The sequence below is a fragment of the Anomalospiza imberbis genome, chromosome 13, assembly GCF_031753505.1.
Source record: "Anomalospiza imberbis isolate Cuckoo-Finch-1a 21T00152 chromosome 13, ASM3175350v1, whole genome shotgun sequence".
NCBI lineage: Eukaryota > Metazoa > Chordata > Aves > Passeriformes > Viduidae > Anomalospiza > Anomalospiza imberbis.
Window position 1 is genome coordinate 7,097,068 of NC_089693.1, and position 24,025 is coordinate 7,121,092.

Below are 24,025 nucleotides of genomic sequence, written 5' to 3' on the forward strand. Positions count from 1 at the left end.
AATCACAGTCCTGGGCATTCATTGACTCAGGTAGGTTTGGCAAGCAGGATAGGGATTTGTTAAAATAAGGTTGTGCCTCTCAATGCTTTTCTGCTGATTTTATGCTAAAAGAAACCTCAGGATCAGAGCAATGAGACATGCAAGGCTAAAGTCTCTGAAATCCCTGCAGGCCTTATTATGTGCATAAGGAGACAGGCAGCATGCATTTCAGGGCTGGGGAAGCTATTGCACTTGATTTAAGGGTAATTAAAGTGTGTGAGTGCCAGTGGAGATGGCATGTGATGCCTCAGACACCTTTTCTCCATTTTGCTTCCTGTCTGGCAAACTCATCTGCATGCTGAATGAAGGGTAATGTCTCAAAGCATTCTGCTTCTACCTTTTGAGGATTTCTTTTCTGCTTTTCCCCCTCCTCTCACTGCTTTCCTCTCTGAGATTTCAGACGGAATATCTGGATTTTGCTGAAAACTAGATCCTTCTTCCTACCATGGCTAAATCAACAAAACATTTTTTCCTAAGACTGGGAATGTCAATCATGCTCTGGTGTGTAAAAGTGACCAGTCTAGTGCACCATTGAGAAGAAAATAGCCCCTGCATTGAAACATTTTTGTTAGTGCTGCCTACCCCTTCAGAGCAAATAATCCATGAGGGAAGGAATACTGATCTCATTTTTAATCTGCTCATGGCCTGTTTTGATTCCAGTAAGTCAGCCAAAGTGAGGATTCGTGGTGAAGGTTCAGTTGTGAAAGTGACTGAGTCTGCACACAGTAGGGGCAGCACAGCCTGGATCCAATGGCTGCTGGATGTGGCAGGCAGAAATGGGAAGGTTTTCTCTTGAACTATCTCTATGCTGCTGGATGGGTGAGACTGGAAGAGACCACAGTGGATCTTCTGGTCCACCTCCCTGCTCATGCTAGAGCACATTGCAGAAGATTGCATCCAGATGGTTCTAGAATATCTCCACTGAGTCCCGAATGTTCAGGAGACTCTTGTCTAAGCCTCGTTTCTAAAAGATCTGTCTGAGGTCTCTTTTAAAGGGGTTGAAGGCCATCCGTGATTGCAAATAGATGTATTTACGTCAAAAGAGAAAGATAGAGAATGCACACAGAGGTGATAATTGTTCACATTATTCCATCTGTCTAATGGCAGAACAAAATTGCTGGCAGATTGGAGTTCACTGTAAGTGAAAACAAAAAGCCTGAAGCAGTCACAGAGCCATTAAAGAGAAAGGAAAGTTTGGGCTTTGACCTATGACAGTCATTTTCCTCCTTTGACTGCACCTCTAAGCTGAGTTGAATCAAACTGGAAGTAGTCATGTACTCGATTGTTTGTGTCTGTGCACAGCATTTTGCCAAAGGGAAAGGGCAGCAGTTCATGTACCCTAAAATGGTGGCATTTCTTTCCCTGGCTCCTGATTAATAAAGATGCTATGTGGGGAAACTGTGGGTGATGACAGCCTTGGGGGTTTCCTCCCATTTTGATTTAGAAAGGGGGAAGGATACCATTTAGATTATACTGTTTATGAGTGAAAGATATTGTTGACAAACCAATAAATAAACAATGATTCTAGAGTGAGTCTGCAGGGAAAGTAATGCCCAATCATTCCTCTGATAAATGTCACTCCAGTAGCATTGCTTTTGTCTCCTATTTGTGAGAGTAGAACTGAGGTTTATAGATTAAAGAAAGGTTTGAAAAGACAGTCACAGAGTTGGGATCTATATTCTTTGACATGACAGATTACTCCAGATCAGCCTGACTATTGGTCACATCAGAAAATCAAGCTTGAGATGCTTGTTCTGTTTTTTTTCACCAAACACTGCCATAAGGACCTCCCTGAGACCAGTTAATCAGAGACAAAACAGAAATATCTGAAGGAAGAGAGGAAGTGAAAGCTTGTAGCACAGCAGTCACATGGAAATTGTCAGTAACTAAATAGATTTGTTTAACAGATTTTGGATAATAATGAATTTTTTTATTACTGTATGTGTTGCACCCATATGCACCTCTGGATACCACACATTTGTACATATGGATTCTCCCATTTGTCTTTTGAAGTAACATGTCCAGAATGCAGTCTCTGCCCCATCAGCTGCCCTTGCCCTGCCAGCAGTGATTTCCATGATAAGGGCTTCGTGGCTCACCTCCCTGGAGCACCAGGAGCAGGTGGAGGATCTCCTTGGAGGTATTTAACTGAGGGCTGGAGCTCTGCTGGGAGGAGGGGTGCCCATACCCAGCTGTAATGACTACCTGTCAGGGAGATGCATGGTGTCCTTTCAGCAGCCGAGCACAAACAGATGAGGGTGACGGTGGTATTTCTCCAGTCCCTTAATTAGAGCTTTGTGAGAGCAGAGGCACAAATGGAGATGTTTTCCATCATCTCTGATGAGGAGGGAGGTAAGGCAGAGAAGCCAGTTTGCTTTCGTTAGCCCTGGGCATTCTTCCTGCTGTGATATGTTCACCTTCTCATTTTTATCACTCTCCCTTTAGCTGTTTATTTCTTCTTTTGTTTCTCCTTTCCTTACTGCCTTCAGGTTCCTAACAGGAGCTAGCTTTCATTTTAAATAGCTAGAACCTCCTGTTTTTCCATAACAGACTTTCCTAACCCAATTGTTGAGAACTGCAGTAAAGTTTAAAGACCATCTGTAGGGTTGTTATGTATAGGGAGCTCAGAGCAGCAAGTAAAGGAAACTGAGACACAGTTAGAATTAGTGAACACTCCTAAAAAGCTGAAAACAGAGCTCAAGAGTTGTATTCCGAGGTCTGCACTCTCATCTGCAGGTGCCACTGTGTAGGTAAGTGAGCTCTTTTCTTCCATGTAAAAGAATGCACAAACTGGATGCTGTAAACAGAGATTTGTGCCTTTAGGAAAGAAACTCATAACAAAGGTGCTCTCAAGAAGGCAGGGAGGATACTTTCTTTTCTAGCTCAAATGTGAACACATTTCAAAGGGGTGAAAATGTGTCTGTTTTCCAGTTCCTCTGAGAGGAAGAGACATTTACTTCCTTTAATTCATACCTTTGCCCCTCACAACATTTTCCTCAGGTCTAGTTTATCACAGCATCAGCTCCACCATTCTTCCAACACAGCTTGAAAACAGAAGTTCTTTTTAACTTCTTGTGGAGGAGCCTCAGACCTTTCCCCTCACAATATCTCCTCCAGGAAGTCCAAGGAAATGTAAAATCCCTTGTGATAATTCAGAGGTTTTGGCAGGTAGACAGCAACAACAGGAGGTGGAAACAGACAGCTGTGCAGGGGAGGAAATGGTGATATAAATACATGTTTAATTGCAGTTTAATTACAATTACTTACTAGGCAAAATTTATTTAAATGCAGTGTAATTAGAGTGAGACCTTGATTTAATCACAGTCTTATCAGACAGAGTTACTACTATTTTCCCTCACTTCCTCCTCCTCCTCCTCCTTTTACATTCCCTCTCCTGAACTTGCCCAAAGAAATTAAAAATCAAGACTTGAAACAAGCAGAACGTATCCATCTTGGAAAGTTTTCAGTTTCCTAAAAATTCAATGGCCAGGTGGCTACCAGCCCAGAATATTCTCCCTGGAAACTGTGAAACCCCCACTCTGTCTTGGCAAGCCGTTACTCTTCCTTAGCAGATAATGATAATGGATCCTCATTAGCTGGGAATGACTTATCATGAATATAATTCATCACTGATGGCAGACCTCATAACCCATCTGCTCACAATAAGTAAATTAGACAAGTCAGACAAGATGGATTGTTCTTTCAGATCTACCTTTGGAGTGCCTCCACATCCTGTTCCAATGGTTCATACTGTGTCTTCACACCATGATAAGGGTGAACACGAGGAGAGACACAAAACCTCTTGAGCAGCTGACCCACAATCTCATCATTCTCCATTTTCCCTCCTCCACTGCTGCCTCTTGCTCTGCTCCCTGCTGTGGGTCTGGGCATGGCAGAAGCTTCTTTCTCTATGAGTCAAGCACTCACATCAGACTTCTCCTGTGCACCTGTTGTGTTCATGGACTGCTCCTGTGTGGAAGCTTTCCCCACTCACAGCTCGTGTCTCCTTCATGGATGTTACATGTTTAAAACACCATTAAGCAGTCCCAACCAATATTATGGTGGGTTATTCTTCTGCCTTCTCCGAAAGCTGTATTGGCTCTTCTTCTTTAAGAGTCAGTCATCATTTGGCAGCTTGCCACTCCTGGGAGAACAGTTATTCCCATCCTTTGCCATGAAGGAACTAAGACACAGGCTAGCAGTCCTAGCTGATAGCTCACATAGACATGGCAGACTGTGGTGGGAGGGGAAACATCTTTACTCTTCGCATTAAATCTGGGTCCCCTCTGAAGTCCAGAAGCTATCAGCAAATTTGCTCACTTCAGTGAAAATATTATTTTCTCCTTCCATGTTGATAACAGTTAATTCATGTTGTTGTGCTTTGCATCTGTCTCAGTCTTTTCCAGCAGCTCTAAATATGGGAAAGAGTTAAATCTATCCATAAAATTGTGAAGCTATTAATTAATTATTGCATGTTTTATTCTGCTGTTGAACCATACTGGCCCTGACTGAAGAAAAATTATGAACTGCTGGGGTCTTTGCACAGGGAACCAAAACCAGAGACATGGAAACTATTCCCTCCCTCCTTTCCTGCCAGAGTTTGCCCTGCTTTCTTTCTTTTTCTTTCCTTTTTTTTTTCCTTTCCTCTCCTGTCCAATAATTTCCATGTGACCTGATAATTTTTTGTACTGTTCTTGTGTCAATTTTTCCATACGAGAAAAAACATGGGAAGAAAAAAAGCAGGGAAAGATTTTAGTTTTTACATTCTTCCTCTCCTGCCCTACCCATCTCATTCAGGCTGATGTTGAGGAGGGAATCTCTCCCCATCATGGGGTTTCTAAGAGCTGAGGGTCACCAAGTCCTTCATACCCCTGTGAAGTGGGTAAACCTGGGTCTTGTGTTGCAGATAATGATAAATCACACAGAGCCAACTGGATTTTCCTGCCTTCTTTAATATTTATTTGACAGTGAATTTTTAATAGGGAGGGACTTTCACTTGTTATCCTCAGAATACCAAGCAGACAAAGGAAGGGAAGGGAAAAACTTGAAGCAGAGGATGCAAAGTACTGGGGAAAGGGAAGAGAGGAAATATGGAAGGAGAAAAAGGGAATTGGAAAGGGAAAAGAGGAAGAGAACAGGGAGGCAGTAGTCACTGCAGCATCTTTGTTTGAAGATGAGTTTCTCAGATAACAGCAGCTCTCACAGCAGTGAACAGTTCACACACAGCAGGGAAGCAAAAAAGCCAGGGAAAGAGTCTTTGACCCAAAGGCACTTGTACCCTTCTGGAGTTCATTTCTCACATCCAGCCTTTGCATAAAAACAAATAAATTAACCGGTGATTTGTGAGCCCAATTAGGGAAAAAAAAAAAAAAAAGAAAACCTCTTGTGGTCCAAAATCCATAATTATACCCTGGTGAGTGACTGAGAGAAAGGGATAGAGAATCACAGCAGAGAGACATATACCATTGCCTAGATAAGGAGATGGTGAGGAGAGAGAGAGAGAGCAAGTGCTTCAGAGAGATGACGAGCATTAGATGGAGTAGATATATAGTTGGAATTAAAGAGATGGATGCTGTGAGTACCCATGGGAAGATACCTTGCACAGATATTCTGTGAATAGATGTTGCAGGAAGAGGGATATTGTTAGATAGACAGGCACTGTCTGGGAAAAATGGGTAAGGCAAGAAGTAATGCTGCAGCTAGGAACGTGAAGATTGATTCTGTTGATAAATAAAGTCTATAAATAAATACTAAAGAAAAATATTTCAGTATCCTGCCATCTATGAATATTTGACACACACATCTAAGAAACTTCATAGCACCTCATCCAAAATAAACATATCCAAGCAGCTACTAGATATGTGTGTGATTATACTGTTTAAACATTTACGAGATGTGAGCAGCTGCAGCAAAAACAACAATTTATCACCCAGTTCATAGCTCGTTTCACCCTGATGGTCTGGCACCAGTATGGCAGAAAAGGCCAGGCCAGCAGGTAGATAATTAAGCACTGGATAAGGAAACAGGAATATATAATGTTTGGATTTCACAACTGGAAATAGGCCACAATCTGGATATGAGCTTCCCATTTTGTATCCAGCCTCACCAAGGGATAACACATTTCAAAATGATTTCCACCACTGTGCTGTACTGGCCAAAGCCTGACCTTAGGGGTGTGTCCATCCCACGCTGCTGCTGCAGCCCCACAAGCCCCTGTAGGTAGTCCCATTCCCAGCTGTCCTCAGCTGCCTTATTGACCTGGGTGAGCATTCAAAAGTCCTGCTACTGAGTGTCTTGGCAGGAGCATGGAACAGCCTGTTCTCCTGCAACAGGCTTTGGGCAAGAGTTGTCATCTACCCAGAGCCCTGCTAGGCTGTCAGCTTACTCCTACAGCTGGCAGATGCTGATCAAGGGCTTTTCTAGGGAGGCAGATACTGTTGTAGCTCCTGTGGTCAGCAGTCCTGAGCACTGCTGGAGTCCAGGTCATCTGAGCAGTGCAGGTACTTTAACACTTTATATCTTTCCTCCCTCCCTGTGTCTCCTGCCTCACTTCATGCCTCTCCTGCCTTTACAGGGAGCTCATTTCCTTGCTGTGTTCTAGACTGAGATTTTTACTATCCCCACTGAAATTCTGTACCAGCTACTGTTTTGTTCACCTCCATAACTAATTTTCTAATCTATGCTTTGTCAGGACCTCTCCTTTTGTTGGTTGCTCAGCTCTGTGCCAGGGATGCTCATTTTGAGGCTGTCAGTCTCAGCACTACCCTTAAAGCAGACAGGTTCATTCTCAAGGGTCTGCTGCTTGTCCAGCACAGTTTGCTTGTGCTCTGAATTCTCTGAGGATTCATGTTGCACCCCAAAGTCCTTCTGGAATATGCCACAGTTGGTTTGCTCAGTTTTTTCCACCATGACTTGAACATTCAGATCCACAGCATTGGCAAGATGAGCACATTAACCCTCTGTTCCTTTCCTACAGCACCTCCTCCCCACTACAGTTATTGCTTTAAAACAGCCCTAATCACAAAATGTTTGATTTCAATTCTTCCTATTAGAGGCCTCATGTATGTATTTTATAAATCATTTAATCTCATGCACACTTGTAAATTCTCACAGAAAGAACACCACATACCGTCTTTTAGCTTACTATGGATGCTGCCTTCAGGGCCCAAATGCTGGTTTGTGGGAAGAAGCAATTACATATATATTTAATGGTTTCAAATTAAATTTGAAATTAGCTTTGAACTGTATCATCCATTTTTAGTAATGATGCTTAATGTTATCGTGAGAAAATCAAGTGCTTTACATTATAGGTGTCAATTGCGTCTTGTTCAGGAGGTTGTCCAAGGACTCTTGATATGTCATGCTGGGAAGGTGATTAAATCCCTGTCAGGGTAAGTGGGAATAGTATTTTTATTTTTCTCCTTTTCCCTTCATTTCAGTCTTTCCTAGCAGCCAGTTTCTATCTCTAAGGATGTATCTCATAATAATAATTACTGTTATCAGTGGATATTTTCCAGCAGAGCAAAGATATCTAAATCCAAAGTGTCCAATAGAGGAAATTGACAAGTGTGAATTTAAGGAGTTTTAGTTTAATCCATCTTAAAGGAGAAGCTCTGTAAGAAGAGAAATATTAGGCATATCCTGACTATAGTGAGTAGTGTGGGGCAAGGATATGTAAAACTTCTGGGATGGAGAGACCTTGAGAGCAGCAAGGGAGTAGACAGCTCAGGAAATTTTCTTTTCTCTTGATTGTCTCCTCATGGACCTCTCTTACATTGAGAATGTCTACAACAGCATGAAGAAGTGGGAGGAAGCATCTCCAGAAGCTAAAGCTATTGGTTTGGGGTGCTTGGCTGGGCTGCTCCATAGTCACAGATCTTTGGACACATAATTTACACATTTTGCTAATCAAATTCACCCTTAGCAGCTTAGGTTAATATGAGTCTAATTGTTTAAGTGTATTTAATTCTGAGTCTTTTCCTCCTAAACTCACATGAGACCGTTCCAGCAAATACGTGTGTGTCAGAGAAAGACATCTGGCAGGATTTGTGCTGTCTTCCACTGAGACCTGGGAGCATGGCTGCCAAAGAGTGCCCTGGATTAGTGTACAAAGCCTCCCTGACCTGGCTCTGCCACTTCCCAAGCCCCAGGCTTTCCCAGAACTACACAAGCAGGGACAACCCTCTCAGGGGTAACTGCAGTTTGCACCCTGCCTTGCCACAGTACCCATCTGTGGAGTGAGTGTGTGAGGCTGGCATGAGAATTTCCACAGGCTCTCACTGCTATTGTAATCATCAACTAATGGTCCCCATCCCTGGAAATGTTCAAGGTCAGGTTGGATGGGGTTTTGAGCAACCTGATCTAGTGGGAAATGTTCCTGGCCATGAAAGGAGTATTGGAATGAGATTATCTTTAAGTTCCCTTCCAACCCAGATCATTAAGTGATTCTATGGAATGATTGTCCTTGCACAGCAATCCTTATTCACTTGCAAACCAAAAAATACTCTGAGTATCAAGAATTGGGGACCTAGTCTTTCATCTTTGCCGAGTTTTGACACAGGGAATATTTCTCTTATCTTCAGTTCTTTAAAATTTTTGCACTGGTTGTTGACTGACTTTAGAATTCTTTTCCTTCTGTTCTAAAAATGACAAGATTTAAAGTAAAGTGTCACTCCCTGCCTCAGAAATGGCTGCAAAATTAGTGGTGAATGATGCTGTTCAGGAGCTCAGCTGCTCAGCTGGGACATGCTGGTGCAGCTTCCTGCACATCAACAGCCCTGTTCCTGATAAATCTTCAGGCTGCTTCCCCTTTCAGAAAGCAATATGGGGTGTTTCAGGCTGCAAAGTTTGTATGTAAAGTAAATGCATTGTTATTTAAAAGTGATTCATACTGTTGGGAAGCCCAGTAAGGTGAGCTGATTGGTGGGTAAGCAATGGAGTGTAATAGCCCTTGGAAAACTGCTGTGTAATAACACCTTTGATTCCTTGCAGGATAAAACTGTATAATGTTGCCATCTTTCCTGTACCTTTCATGTGCACAGCACTTGATATACACTAAATGTATTACTTTGTCATCTGGACTGATAGCTGGTCTGATCCTCCTGGGCTTTGCCAGTCTGCTTTGTGAGAAGTATGAAATTTCCAAACAAAGTTTCAGGCTTAAGGTAACACCTAAATTATAGATTTCTGAAGTCACCTTGGCAGTGTTTCTTGATAGGTTGCTTTTTGAGCTGAGCTGATAACCCATCTTGCCTCAGAAAGTCTTTTTACCCCCCTCTCTTTGGTACTGAATTGCCTGTATCATGCACCATTAAATCTGACACAGTTTATCTCTGGGCTGGCTGTGCAGAAAAGGAGAAAGTCCAGCGTAAGCCCGGGAATCTCAGGGTAAAGTCAGCAGCAGCCTGACTTGGCTGCACCTACTCCACCATTGTGTTATCTCCATCATTCCAAAAGCCTGGGTATCTCAGCATCATACGAGGGTTTTTTAATGGTTTGTGTGTTACTGGCACTTGAAATGTTATTGTGGAGTACCTCATTATTGCTGGTGCAGCAGAAATGTCTGTGGAGAAAATGAGGCCATCATGATTTGGTGGGGAAGGAAGAGATTCTATCACAGAACACATCAATCAAGAACCCTGTACATATCCATGAATAGAATCTTCCTAAATGCATCCCCTCTGCGAAGTGTGTTTGTATATCCTAGCACTTGGATCTGTGCTGTTTGCACTGGAAAATATAATTTCTGTGGGCTCTTTCCACACCTAGGTGACAATTCATGAGGCAGAACAGGTCCTGGTCTTCAGCTGGTGTTTCAGTTCCTGGAAGACAGAATCCACAATGAGAAGAGCAGATGTCACTTAATTTTGGTGCAATAAGCAGCTTTCTGAAGCAGAGACAAAATGCGGAGCTAGGAAAAGATAACTACAAAGGCAAATGCCAGGAAATACAAGATTTTGTGACTAATGAGGTTTTCATGTCCAGTGGAACCAGCGTGCACAAGTCCTCAACCTTTGTTTGCTTGAGCTGGATCTGGCAGCCAGGATTGCTGGGCACTTTAAAATCAGAAGCCACACTGGGTACAGAAAATCTGGCAGCTTTTGGCTGTTTCTTTCCCTTCTAAACAATCTCCCCTTCACTTTTATGATGTTACTTGTTTTCAGGACTGCAAGAATTACAGCATTTCTCTTTCAAAACATGATCTGGCAGCGAATCCTTGGTGTCACTGAGCACCACTCCCCCATCTTGATGTCAACAGGAGTCCTACATCCTCATCATTCCTCCAGCTAAACTCTTCATTCCTGTCTGGCAGAATCAAGAACACTGACTTCTGTCCCTAATGGATCTGGAAACTTGCTACTTTACTGAAGTCACAGTTTGTTGAGAGGAGTTTTTGGACCAAACTCAATAAGGTTAAGCACCCTTTTTGTCACTACTTTCAGAGGAGAGAAGGGCACACACATAGAAGGGGCAATTAAAGAGTTCTGCACCCTCATTTTGACTCATTTTAGGCAGATGGTGGAAGGCTTTAGACACACCTTGACTCTGCCGTGCAGACAGGTGGAGGGATGGAGCCTTGTGTGCCCACATTATTGGGGAATTGGGGTAAAGAGATAAAAGCAGTTTGCTCACAGTGTCTACAAGCCCAGCAAGTACAGAACCTGTATCTTTGAAAACCAAGTGGTTTAACCTCATGATTTAATTTTCCTTTGATGTACAGCCTGACATATTTTTTCAGTCACTTACATTGTGCACAAGAACTGACCTTTTATCATTTTTAGTTGTAAATCAGAGAGTGACGTTAAATGCTCAGGGTGGTTCTCTATAAAGTGATTGTTTCACTGCTCTGCAAGCTGTGCTATAATTTGCCCCATCCATCCAAATACATGTCTTACCATAATTAAATGGATACTTTTGTCAGTTTATGTTGCTCCAGCTTTCACTCAGAATATGCTTGCTTCCATGGTGGGTTAGTATTCTTTTAAGAATTTATGTAAGCATGTATAAATATAGACATACATATTCACATGCAGAAAAAAGAAAGAAAATATAATTGCAACTTTCAGGTAAAACATGTGGAATATTTTGGCAGCCATTTGAAAATGGATTTTTATAAAATATTCAGAAAATACTCATGTTAACAGCAATTTTAAAAAATGTTCCCTGCTGGGAGTTGATAGATGCTACAAGCTACAAATGGATTCATTTGAAAACTGCATCTGCCTGTTATACAGGTGAAACATTATTAAATACCTACAACAGGGACACAGAAGAGAATTTGGGGATCTCTTGTACAACAAACAGCAATGGCAACATTTATATGTGCTTTACTCTGTTCTTTTTGCAAGGCAATGGTGTCTCCTTAGATCAGAGCAAATGGTCATTGTTTTTCCTCTTCCCTCTCTTTAGTGGGAGTCATATGTTCCTGGCTGGAAGGTCCTTCTGGCACAAAGAATCCCTTTAGAACCCTGTTTGAGCTCTGAAATAGGTTGAAACTGATGCTTCGTGTTTTTGTCAGCTCTCCATGCCTGTTGTTTTTCTTGTTCATCCTTGCAGTTCCTGACAGACAAATTTTAGGAAGCAGGGAGAACGTAATGAAATATTTGCTATTCTTCATGAAACATCTGGCAGGGCTTTGGCAAGATAAGGGAATTAGCAAGCATTGCCACTTTTATATGCAGTAGATGACATGTTTTGTTGTCCTTAATGGAGTCCAAAGCATATGCAAATCAGCTGTGTAGTGAGCGAGGTTAAGCAAGGTTTTGGATTTGGGTCCATATGGTGTTAAAAACGTCATTGATCAGAATGTTTTGAAATATATTGAACATGAGTATTCAGAATTGTTTTATCTGAATCTCATTATGTCTGAGAAGAGATTTAGGGTGAGGGCAGAGGCTGAAGTTTTAAGCTGCATCTATTGTTGATTATTTATGATCACACATACTTCATCAGATGTTTCTGCTATAAACCCCACTTCAATCTGCTTTAAAGGCACAATAGATTTCTTTGACCTTGCCCTTGCTGTCTTTCATTCTTATGGGTACACACAGGGTCTCTCTCTCTCCCCCCAACTATTATATTGATTAAATATATTTGTTCTCCTCAGGAAAGGATGAGAGAACAAAAGTTCTGTATCAGTCTCAGAACTTTTTATAATACAGGCGGTTTCTCAGATCAGGTATGATGAGCACCCCTGGATGAGATGTGTAACTTTTAGGAGGATTATGACTTTGCAGACTTGTGTTGGATCCATTCCAAGAAATCTGTGATAACACAGGACCTTGGTAAAGGACCATAGGTAAAGTTACTTTGAGAGATGGCCATGTTAAATGATGTTCATCACCTGGAACCTCTGAGGCTTCAGGGCTTTGCCATCATGTTGGCCTTAACTGCCTTCAGTACTCCAAGAATTGTTTTCTGTGGCCCTTAAGCTGAGATTTTTCTGAAATCTTTCCTTGAAAGCAGAATTCAGTGGGAGAAGAGCTGTTGAACCTCCACGTGTTGTCATACCCTGTCCCCTCTCTGGGTGCTTCAGAACAAGAATCATTCCCTTTACCAGAGTTGAGTATTTTTGGTCCCACCTGTTCTTTACCCATTTGAAGCACATGATCGTGAAAGAAAAAGATTTGTGCAGAGGGGTTTCTAAAAACGTGTATTCCTTACTTTAAGAGGTACAAGAAGGAGTCAAGTCCACATGGAATAGGAAAATGTCCTGATTTCCTTATTGAGAATCCAAGATCTTTAGCCACAGTCTTGCTGTGGACTCCCAAAGAGCTGATAACAACACTGGATGTTTTAGACAACCATTTCTGCCTGCCTCTTGACCATCCTAACAGAATCACAAGGCTGGAAGAGACCTTCAAGATCATCAGGTCCAACCCAGCCCCAACACCTCAACTAAACCATGGCACCCAGTGCCACATCCAGTGGCACATGCCAGTCTTTTTTTAAACACATCCAGGGATGGTCACTCCACCACCTCCCCAGGCAGACCATTCCAGAACTTTATCACCCTTCGCTTAAAAAACTTTTTCCTAATATCCGACCTGTATTTCCCTTGACAAAACTTAAGACGGTGTCCTCTCATTCTGTCAGTTGCTGCCAGTCCTACCCAGATGGTCTAATTTCCCTTTCAGGTGAACTCCTGCTTTGTCAACACTCACCTGGGGACCAGAGTCAAAGAAGTGCTTTGCTCTGGTCACAGCCAGCTCTTTCCCTCAGGTTGCTTCCACTTGAATGCAACAGCATCAAGGTTCAGTGAGCACCTATTGTTATTTCTCAGGGAGCTGAAGAAGCATCTCTTGAGACTCCCCATGTCTTGTAATGAAAATTGTGCTCTGAATACAGAGCAAACCACATAACTGAGTGCATGTGTGGGTGTCTGGGTGTGTGTGTATAATGTGTATATATCTATTATTTATCTGTCTTTAAGGATAGGTAGATAAGGGATAGTATTTATGTGCTTGTTTAAACTTATTTACCTATAAGAACACATATAATTTATAATAATTTTGCCTCATAATTTAACCTCTGCCATAGATTCTCTGAAACATCAGAGTGGGTATCAGCTAAAAATACATTTTCATGAAGAAAAACTAGCAACCAAGAGGTTTCTTTCTCCTTCACGGGTTGTAGTGGTTGGAAATTAGTAATTTACTGTAATTATTTGTTCAGTCAAGTAATTAGATATCTATCTGTCATCTGCTGTGCAAACAAATATTTGTATGCGTATTTATCTGACCCAAAAATACCTTGTACATAGGAGAGATATGTAACTAAGGCACAGGCTAGATGTGTCTTGGCCATCTTAAAACATTTTGCTTTCAAGATCCCAAATCCTTTAAGTTGCTCAGAGAGAACTAAGGGATATATACATATGAAACTTGGACTTTTGAAATTAAATATATAGAACCACTTATACAACTTGGATAGTCAGTGGAATTATGTGAAAGAGCACCAAGGGAAAAAAGATCTCAGGAGAACCTGCCTGCCTTTACATTCTTTATCCTCAGCAGTACCATTTTTTAGCATCTAAGCCAAAACCTTTCTACATTTCTTTCCCCCACACAATGCCAATATCTCAACTACTGGAAGCATCTAAAAGCAATTACAAGGATTCCAATAATCTTCCTGTATTACTTTGGCTGGGCTGCTAAGTATCATCAATAACATAATTATCTTTTTGAGAAGAAATTTCTTGAGATAGAGGCACTGTGAGAAAAGCTCTCAAACACTTTCAAAATCATATTTTCAGCAGCTCTTTCATTATTTAGTATCCTAATGAAATCTGGTAGTCTCACTAAATATCTTCCCATACAAGGGGCCTTGACTGCTCATATTTCCATAGGAAGCTTAAGCTGTAGAAAGCCAAAATTTACCTGTTTTGGAAGCATTTCCTCTGATCCTTAAACTCTAAGTCCAAGTCACTGCTTGGGCTGCCTGGTGGATGGGTATTATTCCATCTATTTTGCATCAGCTGTCTTTTATTTCCTGTGTGTATATCTCATTTTTAATGAATATAACAAGGGCACAGTGGACCTGGTATTAAACCATCCCTTAAATAAACACCAGGTTATAGTGTATTATGGATCTAAAAGGCAAGATGTGGCCTATGCTTTCCCAAGACACTCTAAACTTTTGTTTCCCAACAGTGTCTGAATATATCACGTAAATATATCACACATGCTTCTTATCAAAGTCTTCAAATTGCTTAAAATTTGTGTCCCAGGGCTTGAGCCCTGGTGCTTGGGATTTTGGCCCAAATGTCAAGAAATATAGTTCTGTACAGACATGGGCAGTCAGGTCTCAAGGTTTCTTCAGGCATATCCCATATTGCCAAGGAATTAACACAGAAGCTGGTGCTGGATGGCAGTTTTGGGTGAATGAGCTGTTCCCCCAGCTTGGGTGGAGTGGCTGGACTTGTTTGGTGTGACTGAAATTTAACAGCCTGGTATGTCTGTGGAGGTAAAGTCAGAGTTTTCCATGCTTAGGTTCTTTTATAATTAACTTCACACCATAATAAGTGGAAATTTTACTCAGTGCCCTTATTTAGTTTTTCAGTGATGATGGGTATGCAGCTGTTCTGTTCATATCTGCCCTTGCAAGCAGCAGATTAATGGCATTATTATTGTTTTATCCAAGCCAGGTATTGTACCATGTGAAAGAAAACATCATCACAAACCAAAATGAATATGCCAGTTCACAAATCTTTCATAAAATACCCACAGGATGGTGCTTTCCTTTGCTGAAATGTGAATGTATTTAAAGAAAAAAAAATATACAAGACCTAAGAACAGTCTAAGGGTGAGAGAAGAAAACTCATTATGTTTGGGGTCTGCAGCAACTGCCAGAGCTTAATTTTGTGGCTGACTTGTATCTGTTCAAGTCACTGGGTTTTATTAATGCTTACAAGCCTACAGCTATAGGAATGCTAAAGATGCAGTGTTTGCCCTGCTCTGATATATAGATTGGTCTTCCATTAGGAGGAAATTAATGATTGTTCATAAGACTGAATCCACAGCCTCTGGCTCCTCAACAGCTTTTCCATCCTGCAAGTCTGAAGACCAGCTTGTGTGAATTTTACTGGTTAGCATTGGAAGCATGCCTGGATCTGAACTGAGATACCTGAAATCCAGGAATGTCATGCAATGTCAGCTACCGTTCAAATGGGAGAAAAATGCCTTCTTGTCCTTTCTGCAAACTCGTCTTTCACAGAAAGATCAAAGCTGTCCCAATGGCATGGTGCAATTCAATTAAATGCAGTTCTCTGTGTTCATTGAAGGCTTTTCCATTTCCTAACCACGTGTGATGAGAGGTGTGTGCCCAGCACCTCCCCTGCCCCTACAACAGCATCAGCCACCTTCTCACCACTGTTGGAGGCAGCCATTCCTGGGGACAAGAACAGTTTATGGTAGGTGCAAGTGAAATGCTGACCCAGGGCTAAATTGTTGCAAGCCTGAATGAACATTAGGGGACAGTATTGGCCAGGAGTCAGCCTGTTTCTTCCTCTTCATGCTCTCCTTTTATTTACAAGCTGTCTTCCCTTCTAAATAAAACCCATTTGCCCTTTACTTATCTAACTGGTGCACCAGACATCCATTTCTAATCTGGCCAAATCAATTATAAATATTGCAGTCTACAATTAGCCTGGGAACTTCTGAAAAACTAATTAGTTCGAGCCTTAGCGATGAATTGCACCTTTCTCTTAGCTATTTGCAGCAGGAAGAAAAAAAAGAAAAAACCCCAACCTACAAGACCAAACATGTCTCAGCCACAGCAAATAGAATTCAAGGCCACGTTTAATTACGTTCATATTGCTGGTGAAGGGATGGGCCGTGGTGGGCTGAGAGCCAGGGCACCTGGCACTGCCTTGGGCTGAGCACACATTTTCTCAGGAGACATTGTGTGATGCAAAAAGTCTTTGTCAAAGAGTCTTTGGGAAGGGAAGTCCCTTGGGAGTCTACAAAGTTAACATCATTGGTGTTTGCTGTGCAGCAACAACGCAGGGGAAAGCAATAGCTCCTAAAGCTGGAGTTGTCTTGCATCAGAACAGAGCTGGTCCCCTCCCTTGGTGAGGTCAGGGACTAAACAGATCCTTGTCTGGCATTCCTCAGGCAGGAGGGTGCCAGGCTGCTGTCTAGGGAGATGCTGAAAGGCAGAGGAAAAATTAGAAAGTCATTACAAGGTGCGCAAGGCATCTTGTAGCAACAGAATCCAGACACAAAGGGCAAATTAAAGCCCTTCTTTGCTGGCATCTTGTTGCTGTAGTGTATTTCTTACAGGTGTAATTACCTGCAAGCATCATAGTTGTTTAATTTATGTCCTAAAATACTTCTTTATTGAAGCAATTAAAGGCAGAATTGTACTCTGGGATTACTGCAAATGTGTCTGCTTAAGGTTCATTTTAGATTCATTACAAGCCTTCAGAAGCAGTGTTCCTGCTTTTAATAAAACATATGGTTTCCTCAAAAGCAAAACTGTGCAAGACCACACATCCTTTTTAGATTTGGTGGTGTAGATGGAATTTTAATGTCAGAAAGCCAAAAGGGCAAGGCAATTCCAATTCACCATGGAGAGGGCAGGATATCTTTAAAGCTTCAAGACACTTTATTTACCAGCACTGGTAACTGTTCATGCAATAGGTAAAACTTTGGAAAAGAATGGGTGATTCCCCTTCTGCACGGGTGATAATTGTGGTCAGGGAACTTTCTGGGGTCTCCTCTCCCTGCCTGAGTGGGGAAAAACCACACCCTTCAGGTAAATGCTGTAACTGTGGAGAACTTGGCCTATTAAATCATGTAAAAATCTTTTTTCTGCTTTCTATTCACACACAAGAATGTCTCATCCCTTGAAAAATTTCAGTAAAGCTATTTCCTGCCTTATTTAGTGTATGAAATGTATCAGAGATGTTCTTGGCTTATTATACACAGCCACACCCCTGCTTTGGGCAACTTCCAAAGAATTGGGACATGCCATGATGGAGAGAAGGTTTAACACAAGGAAAAAATAGGGTTACAGGCAGGGTGATTATGCTGGGAGGTTATTTTTCACTGCAGAGGGAGGCTGAGGACATGTTTGCTTGTTTGTTGATAAATCCTTGAGAGAGAATCATTGGTATGTCCATGACCAGCAGTGATCTCCAGCCTCAACTTTTTCCTCCTTTTTATGTGCTGCATTTAAACCCTCCCACTTCAGCTTCTCTCTGACAAGGCTGCAACAAAATTCAACAGTGAGAGGAGCAATATGAAAGAAAAGTAAATGCTCCACTTCCTTCTGTAATGCAACTGTGAGGGCTGTCAAGTGAAGGTCAAGCAGAAACCCGGAGCAGCAGTCACAGATTCCCTAAGAGGGACAATTGTCAGTGCCCGTTCTTTCCAGCAGAAAAAATGAAGCATTCTATTTTGAGCCAGCCAGCAGAATACACAGAGAATGAGTGACCTGCCACACAAGCAAAATGTGAGTGAAAAATCTCTGGAAATTACTTAGGAGTTCTCTAGTTTTCTCCATTCCCTGGAAGTGCATGTACAAGTAGATGAAAATGAAGTATGGAAGAGAGATGCCACTCATCCCCATGTGCAGTGTGTAGCTATAGTTTATCACCACAGCTACAGAGTGTGTGTTCTGAGGTGTGGCTCAGCAGGACAGCTGACACGAGAGCTTTCTCTCCAGCTGTGACCTAGCAGGCTGACTCAGAATGAGGGTTTGACAGTAGGCACCTGAAAGAAGTGTTTTCCAGTCATACCACAAAGTTCCAGTTATGCTGACATGTAAGGAGGCACTGGGCTCCCTTCTCTTTCTCCTCCCATTAAAAACTCAGGATTATTTTACAGGGAACCAAATCTTGCTTGCTTTCCAAAACTGAGCAAACAAAAAAATACACCCACACAGGAAAGGAGAACTAATTAAGATTAAGTCATATCTGAGTAAATATGCAAATTAAAAATCAAAACAAAGAAATTCTATTTATCACATCATGAAGTTGCAAATTGCTGCTGTGGTTCCCATCAGCTGGAATAGATGGGGGCTATGAGGCCGTAGGTTTTGAAGATCAACCAAATGTGTACATGTTTTATTGTGAAAGCTGGGGGACTGCTGGCTGTAGAATATGTTACCAGCCTTCCCCTCTCTCTTCTGCACTGTGTTCATGTTCAGTGGTGTTCATAGTCTATATTTGTCTTGGATTTCTATAATGTAGTGTCATTGGTTTTCCTCTTTGTTTACCTTCTGTAAGACAACATCATTATTCTTTGATAAATATGTTTCATGTCTCCTGGGTAGGTTTTTTGTTGTTGCTTTGCTTTTGGTTTTTGTTTCATTTTTTTGTCAGGTGTATTCTTTTCCAGCTGTTAAAGATCAGATTAAAAATAAACACACAAACCCCCAAAACTCTGTTGGGAAAGAATGCAATAGTCAACGGATGTTGGCAATCCTGTTCCTTACCCTGTTTCACCATTTGCATGGTGAAAATGATGTGGGGAAGCACATGCAAGGACTGGCCCTTGGTTGGTGGAACTGGCTGGCTCCTCCACGTACCACATGCTGCCACCTCTCCTCTTTCAGAAGAACCTGCTGCTTGGAACCAGCCCATTTGTGTTGCTTTGTAATATGATTTAAATCTTCCTGCAGCAGAAAGTGAATTATTGGGATGTAAAGTTCCATGTAGGGCAGAGATGTAACTGTTTGTAGAGTATGTTAGTGTGATAAAGATCCTCTCAACTTTGAAGTCAGCAGTGTGACAGTCAGCAGCCCGCGCTGGCAGCAGGAGGAAGTTGGTGCCATCCCTTTGCTGTTTGGTAGCTCTGATCCAGGGCTGTCACTCCAGGCTGGAGAAGCCACTACTAAGATCAGTGCTCACTGCCTTGCTCATCACTGCCACAGCAAAGGAGCAAAGGGCAGAGCTAATGAGGAAGAAAATCTTCTTTCCTGACCTCCAGTCAGGGTCTAAGCACATCCTCACTCATGGGGAACCTCTTTCTGCAGCACAACTGCCCCCCTAAATTGAGTTCTCATGGTCTTGGTTTTTGCGTGCTGTGCAGGCAGGCAACAAGGGGGACTTCTGGAAGCCCATTACAAATGTTTTATGAATAAATGCTTGCTTCCTAAAGAATATCCCTTCAGTCTTCAATGCAAAGAAATGGCAGGTTTGTAATTTTTGTCTTTCATTCTCAGTTTGTTGTAGTCCAGATTTCCCTTCATTAGCAAAATGCTTTTGTGGTAGGAGGCATTTTCCCTTTTTTTGTCAGAAATACAGTCCTAAAATCACTTAAATTATTGAAAAATTCAGAAGATCCTGTTATTTGGCTTCCCAGATTTAACCTTTTTCCCCCCAATTATCATGTTAATGCAAATGTTTGACCTTCAGTTCCTAGGCTGCAAGCTGTTCCATCTGTAAAACATCAGTGAGTTGGGCAACAGCTATGTTCTGTCCCAATGGCATTAGCAGCTCCTTAAAAATGTACAAGTGCAATATTGAAAGTAGGTATGCTTTGGTTCTTTTTGACTGCAAATCTGCAAGAGCAGGGCTTATAAATGAAAATTCTGGTTCCCCTGGGTTTAGTCGGCTTTGAACATTATCATAGGTACTCAGTATCATGGTAATTCATGCCATGCCTGCATATGAAAAATAAAAGAAAAATCAAACCCACTGGTCAGACTCAGCTGGGACCATTGCTGTTGCTGTTTGTGCTGGGAAGATTGTCGTGGTTTGTTTGTTTTGTTTCATGTCACATCCTCATTTTCAGTATGAGTTCCTCCTGACCCAGATTTCTGAGCAGACTGAAGTAGAGCCAGAAACTGTAAAAGTGCATAATTATTCTTTTATTTATTTTTAAGCTGTACAGCTCTATTAAGCTTTCAGAAAATCCTTTATACCCAGCCTTTGAAGTAAACTAAGCCAGAGATCAGCCTGAGAAGGAGATGTGGGTTGACACTGCTTGTTTCTGCTGCAGAATAATCTGTATGCAGTTAAGACCTAGAGTCTCAGACCTAGGAAAATCTTACACCTTTCTTGGAGTGCAGAAGAGGGGATACATCCAAAAGCAATACTTTACACCTTTGGTATGTTCTGAAACCTCACTTGCTGGCACTGCTGTGTAACAGCTGAAAGCTGGAAGATTATTCTGGTTACTGACATGTAAGTGAGCAGACCACACATTAAAGCTGTGTATGCTCCATCTGCCAAGCCATTCATCCTTCCCAGCTTGGGACAAATTAAAAAAAAACTCTGGCCCAGAGGTGGAATATTATTATTCCTTTCCCTGTCCCCCAAAGCAATACATTCCCCTGCTCTGAGTCTGATCGAAAACATTGACCTGGAGGTGAAAAATGCAGTATCTCTTCCCCTGATTCATCCAGACTGTGACCCAGGCAGCACTGAAATCACAGGCTTCTTTCTGGTCTCAAAAAATTACCCTCATGGGCTGAGAGCCAGATGGGATGCAGACAGCCTGGGAAGAGAAGGACCCCCAGAGCCATCTAGTCTAGTGGTCACTTTTCTGCCATAAATATTGCATCAGGCAAACCTCACACACTGTGCATTGAAAGTGGTCGTGTAAGGAGAGCCCCTGTGGCCATTTCTTTGAGTAAATGGCAGGGGGCCAAGGTGGGGTAACCTGCCTTTCTGAGGGCTAGATGATGTGGCTGTGACATCCACTTAGAGTCTTTCCTCAGCCATTCAGGCTTGACTCTGAGTTTGGCCCTTCCTCAGGAAGTCACGCTACCAAAGCCTTTCCGTGTTCTTCACAAAACACAGCCACTCCTGCTGCTTCTGCCCTCCCTGCTGCCAGGGTGCTTGAAGATCCAAGAGGCTCCGTTTTTTTGTTTGTGCTGCCTCTTATTAGCAGTGCTCTGAGCTTGCACAGAACAGGAGGAAAAGATACCAAAGCACTTCAACCACCTGGATTAATTAGGTTTTACACTAAATGTGGAACTACAGCAAGGGGGATGATGATTAAACCAGCAACCTTCTGGAAACGGAATGCCTTCTTCTCTGCTATATTTCAGCTTCTGCAACCTTTATTAGTGCCTCAAGGCAAGAATGGTATTGTCTGTATGTAAAGCACCCTGTTTCTGTATTAGCGATAGCAGTAATAGTGATGGGAATAATAATGCTTTACTCCTGAGAGGTCAGTGAGTATCACTCTTCATTTTATCACTCTCATTGGTGAGACAGACACAAAGACACACCAGAACTTGCTTAGTACCACCTCATCCCTTATTAACAGAGCCAAGGTTGAACCCAGAAAAAGCATTTCCCTGTTGCTTGCTCTTCCCCCTGAAAACACCTCCTCCTTTGGTGACGTCCAGTCTCTCTTGTGGTTTTTCTGCAGAAGGTGCAGTAACAGCAGCCTGGAGTCTGATGATGAACCTCCTTGTGCAGAAGAGATTGATTATGACACTGCCAGTAGCTGTGATGGTGAAGAGGAATTCTTGGAGCTAGATCAAGAGATCCAGGAGTGCCTCTCGTGTGTGGAAGGCGAGACAGAAGATGAAGAAGTGACCACAGGACAGACATGCAGCTCCAGGGCTCTGAGGGGGCTCTACATTTCCAGCCAGCCAGCACCCAACAACACAGCTCTTCCTCTGGGCTCAACAGCACTTGGGCTGTACAGTGGGTTTGAGAGCAGTCCTGTGTGAGCAAGGCTGACCTTGCAGAGCAGCAAGAAAATGGGTCACTGCTCATGTTTGCCTGTTTGCCAGCTTCAGCACCCTTCCCAGTGTTGCTCCTGGTTCTGAATGGAGAGTTGACTGTATGTTTGTGTAATTTGTATACAGACATCTGCTGAGAATGACTCCTTACACTTTGTGCCTGAGGCAGAGCGAGGGGCCACTAGCCCAGGTGGTGCTATGTGGGGTCATCCATTCCTAAACATAATCCCCAGTTTCATGTCTGCCTCTAGTATATGGTTTCATACAGATTGACCTAAGGAACAGTATTTTGAGACCAAGGAATCAGAGATTATTCTCTTTTTCTGACTTTAGGCAGCCTTTGCCTGGAGAAGTGACAATTATTGATGCCTTTCACCAGAGCTCTCTGTTGCCATTCTCTCTTGAGCTGTAGAGCATGTCTCTGATTTCTGTCTGTTCGGAATTTTTACAGTGCATTCAACAGGTTGGGTCAGGCTGTGCATATTTCTGAGATGGTTGTATCTCAGCAACAGCATGGGAAATCCAATGTGCCGCAGTAAGGAAAGCAGCAGTGACAATTCATAGTGATCCTCTGGAAATCTGAGCTAAATTCACCAATAGATTAGTGATGGCGGCAAAACCAAGGAGTGAATTTTGCTCAAGCATCAATGAGAACAGTGTCTTTAATCCCCAAATGGAGAAAAATTGCCTCCCAGTTCCTGAGAATCCAGCACAGAAAGAGAATCCACACACATGTTCTGTTTCTCTAAAGCATGAAGCCATGTCACTTCATCTCACACTTCACATTGTCTGATCTTGCCATGTGTCTTAGAATCTTCTGCTGCAAATGGGGATTGCCCTGAGCTAATTTTAAGATGCAAGAGGCTCCACTCTGTCACTGCTTTGTGAGGCTCAAGGACAAGGATGAATGTGCAATGTGTTGTAGCACTACAGCCTGCAAGGACTCCAGTGATTACCAGTGATGATGATTATTATTAATATTGATGCATTATTAAAAGCACCGTGTCATCTTCCTAGTTTTATGCTGGTTTTGAAGAGAATTCCTAGTGCAGGACATGAAACGCTCTGATGTGTTTCTGAGCACCTTTCCTCAGACTACGTAGACAATGTTTTCCAGCAGGAGGTTGCTCTTTAGATAAAAAGCTTCTTCCTGTCCTGCTTGGTTTTCAGTATCCACAGACCTTGAAATCTTCCCTAGCACGTTAAGAGTTTCCTGTGTCTCTATCTCTTTAGGATGCTGCTCAAAAGACAGGCAGCTTGGGTCCTTAGAAGCTGAGTTTCTTAGCCCAGACTAATTCATTAGGTGTGGTGAGTGCCTCTGTACAGATGTCCTGTTCTGCTTGGTTTAGCATGCAGCTTGTTGCACACAATACTGAATTTTAATAAAAGGGTGGCTCACACAAAGGGACACAAAAGAGGTGAAACAGGTGTTCCCATTATAATAGTTTGTATAATACTGCTTCAAAGCTTATTAATAAAGAAACAATGTACGTGCATAATGAAGTTAAAAATCCAGTGTTTGTAGGCATGACAAAAACTTGACACTGTGCTAAGGTACTGACATGGCAGCATACAAAAGCCATGCTCTGGGGTGTTCAGCATACAGCACATCCCCAGAACACAGGGTAAAAAGCACTGTTGTACATATCTGGTTCTGTAAATGTGCATGTTTGCACCCACTTTGCTTTCTGTACCAACTCTGCCACAAACAATAGCTGAAGGACACTTACCAAGGCTTGCCAGTGGTAAACCCTATTGCAAAGAAAAAAAAATCTTCTTAAATCAGCATTTTCCTTAATGAGATGCAAATATTTGGGCTATAATATTTGGCTTTTTCACC

The 24,025-nt window shown here is 42.2% G+C and overlaps 1 protein-coding gene across 1 annotated transcript in view; it reads left to right on the forward strand.

Moving 5' to 3' along the window:
• Positions 1-22,865, forward strand: part of AGBL1 (AGBL carboxypeptidase 1) — a 264,749-nt gene extending 241,884 nt beyond the window's left edge. The window contains exon 23 of the mRNA XM_068203715.1: positions 21,867-22,865. Coding sequence (XP_068059816.1) covers positions 21,867-22,173 — 307 coding nt within the window. The 3' untranslated portion in view covers positions 22,174-22,865. The remainder of the gene's footprint in view (positions 1-21,866) is intronic.
• The last annotated feature ends 1,160 nt before the right edge of the window (positions 22,866-24,025 follow it).